General features: G+C 46.5%; 1 protein-coding gene across 1 annotated transcript in view; it reads left to right on the top strand.

Moving 5' to 3' along the window:
• The window catches only part of Pmar_PMAR021139 (cytoplasmic dynein heavy chain, putative), a gene marked incomplete at both ends in the record, with an annotated part of 16,800 nt that overhangs the window by 867 nt on the left and 14,017 nt on the right, over positions 1 to 1,916 (top strand). The window contains one exon of the mRNA XM_002784698.1: positions 1 to 1,916. This exon is cut by the window's left edge and continues 4 nt beyond it. Within this exon, the coding sequence (XP_002784744.1) occupies positions 1 to 1,916 (1,916 nt within the window).

Here is a 1,916-nt window from a genome sequence, read left to right as displayed (position 1 = left end):
CTACGAAGAATACAGTAGTGGCTGCTTATGATAAGGTATTGCTTGTTGATGTTGTGGATACTACACCTACTGGTACTAATGCTTGGGAACGTGCTAAACAGGAGTATGCTGATCTCATCAACAGGGCTGAGAGCTTGATCATAGCCAACATGAGGGATACTCTTGGCAATGCTGCTACTACCAAGGATATGTTCCGGGCTTTCGCCAAGTTCAACCCTCTCTTCTTCAGACTGCGTATTAGGAGTGCAGTATTGGAATATCAGAACTCACTATTGAGTAAGGTTAAAGTGGACATATTCGATCTACAAGAGGCATTCAAGAAGGGCTTTGAGGGATCTGGTACCGAGACCATGCTCCTTCAGAGAGGGATACCTGCTCTAAGTGCTAAGATTATGTGGGCTAAGCAGATCAGTCGAAGGCTTACTACACTCATCAACCAAGTGGCTTCAGTTCTAGGCCCTACTTGGGATAAGCATATCGATGGTCAGAGGATCAAAGAGGAGTGTGACTTCTTTGCCAAGAAGCTAGACACCAGTCGTCTATTCGAGAGCTGGGTTAAGCAAGCTAGAAGTGTATCTATAGACTGGGGTGCCCGAGTATTGGCCATTCATAAGGCTAGGAATGGATCATTAGCTCTACACATGAACTTTGATGCTGATATCCTTGATCTCTGCCAAGAGATTGCTTACTTGGAGAGTCTACATTTCCAGATACCATTTGCTGTGAAGGTGAAAGGTGAGGAGATAAGGAAGATCTATCCCCTTTCGGTGACCTTAAGGGAGTGTGCCGAGACCTACATGTCTCTAGGGACTAAGCTCTCTCAGCAACCTCAAGTAGCCTCGCTGCTCGCTGCTTATCATGCTAAGGTTCAACATGCTCTAGCATCAGCGTATGATGTTGGTTGGGATGATATCGAAGGTGTGTACTCCTATACAGCAGATGTGAGTGATTTGGTATTCTCATTCCAAGATCGTTGGACTGAGGTCCTACGTATGGTGAATCGTATTGATGATCTAGTGGATGACCAACTACCCTGTACCCACATGGTCGATGGTCTACCATACCAGACGGACGCTGATGACCTTTACATAACAGCCAATTCTACCCTTATTACTGGAGGACGTGACCAACAACAACATGAGCATGGGGTGCTGCATAACTATGTGGATGAGGTTCTGGCTATCTTTGGTAAGGTACAGAAGATAGTTGATGATCTCAATCTAGCTGGATGCTCCAATCTCCGCCTTTACGTATCTGAGCTCAACGCTAGACTAGAGGCCAGACTACGCATGGAGTTCTCTGCAGTTGTGGGTATATGGGTCGATGAGTTCGAGGATTGGCCTCATAATGGTACCAGAGTTATACCTGAGAATAGTATTTCCGTACACGAGCTGCTCATGCTCCAAGAAGGGTCTAATACGCGTCTTGTACTCAAGCCAAGCATTGAGGAGGTAAGGGCCGGGCTCATGGAGAAGCTTTCAATCCTTCTAGCCAAGCTATGCCACTTCCCTAGGATTCGGTCTGGACGTTATGATAATGTTACGGTATCTGCTAAGAAGAATGCTATAGACAATGGAGGAAGAGGAACTTGTTCATCGTTCATGAATTTGGTCAACACCCATCCAGATGACCAGGCTTTAAGCCAAGCTTATGAGATCATTGACTCTACCATGGCTCGTATGGCTACTTATGTTCATGATTGGCAGAAGTATGAAGCTCTATGGAGGGCGGAGCCTTCCGCACTATTCAACGAGCTAGGGGACGATATTGAGGCATGGCAACAACTCTTGACCGATATCAGGGTCGCTAGGGCCGGTGTCGATGCTGCTAGGGATACTGAGACCTTCGGTCCAATAGCGATTGACTTTAGTCCAATACAGGAACAGGTACTCCATAAGTATGACCAGTGGCAGAGG

This window comes from Perkinsus marinus, assembly GCF_000006405.1.
Source record: "Perkinsus marinus ATCC 50983 genomic scaffold scf_1104296934700, whole genome shotgun sequence".
In the NCBI taxonomy this organism is placed as follows: domain Eukaryota; phylum Perkinsozoa; order Perkinsida; family Perkinsidae; genus Perkinsus; species Perkinsus marinus.
Note: the sequence above shows the minus strand (reverse complement) of the source record. Positions and strands in the feature narration are given on the sequence as shown.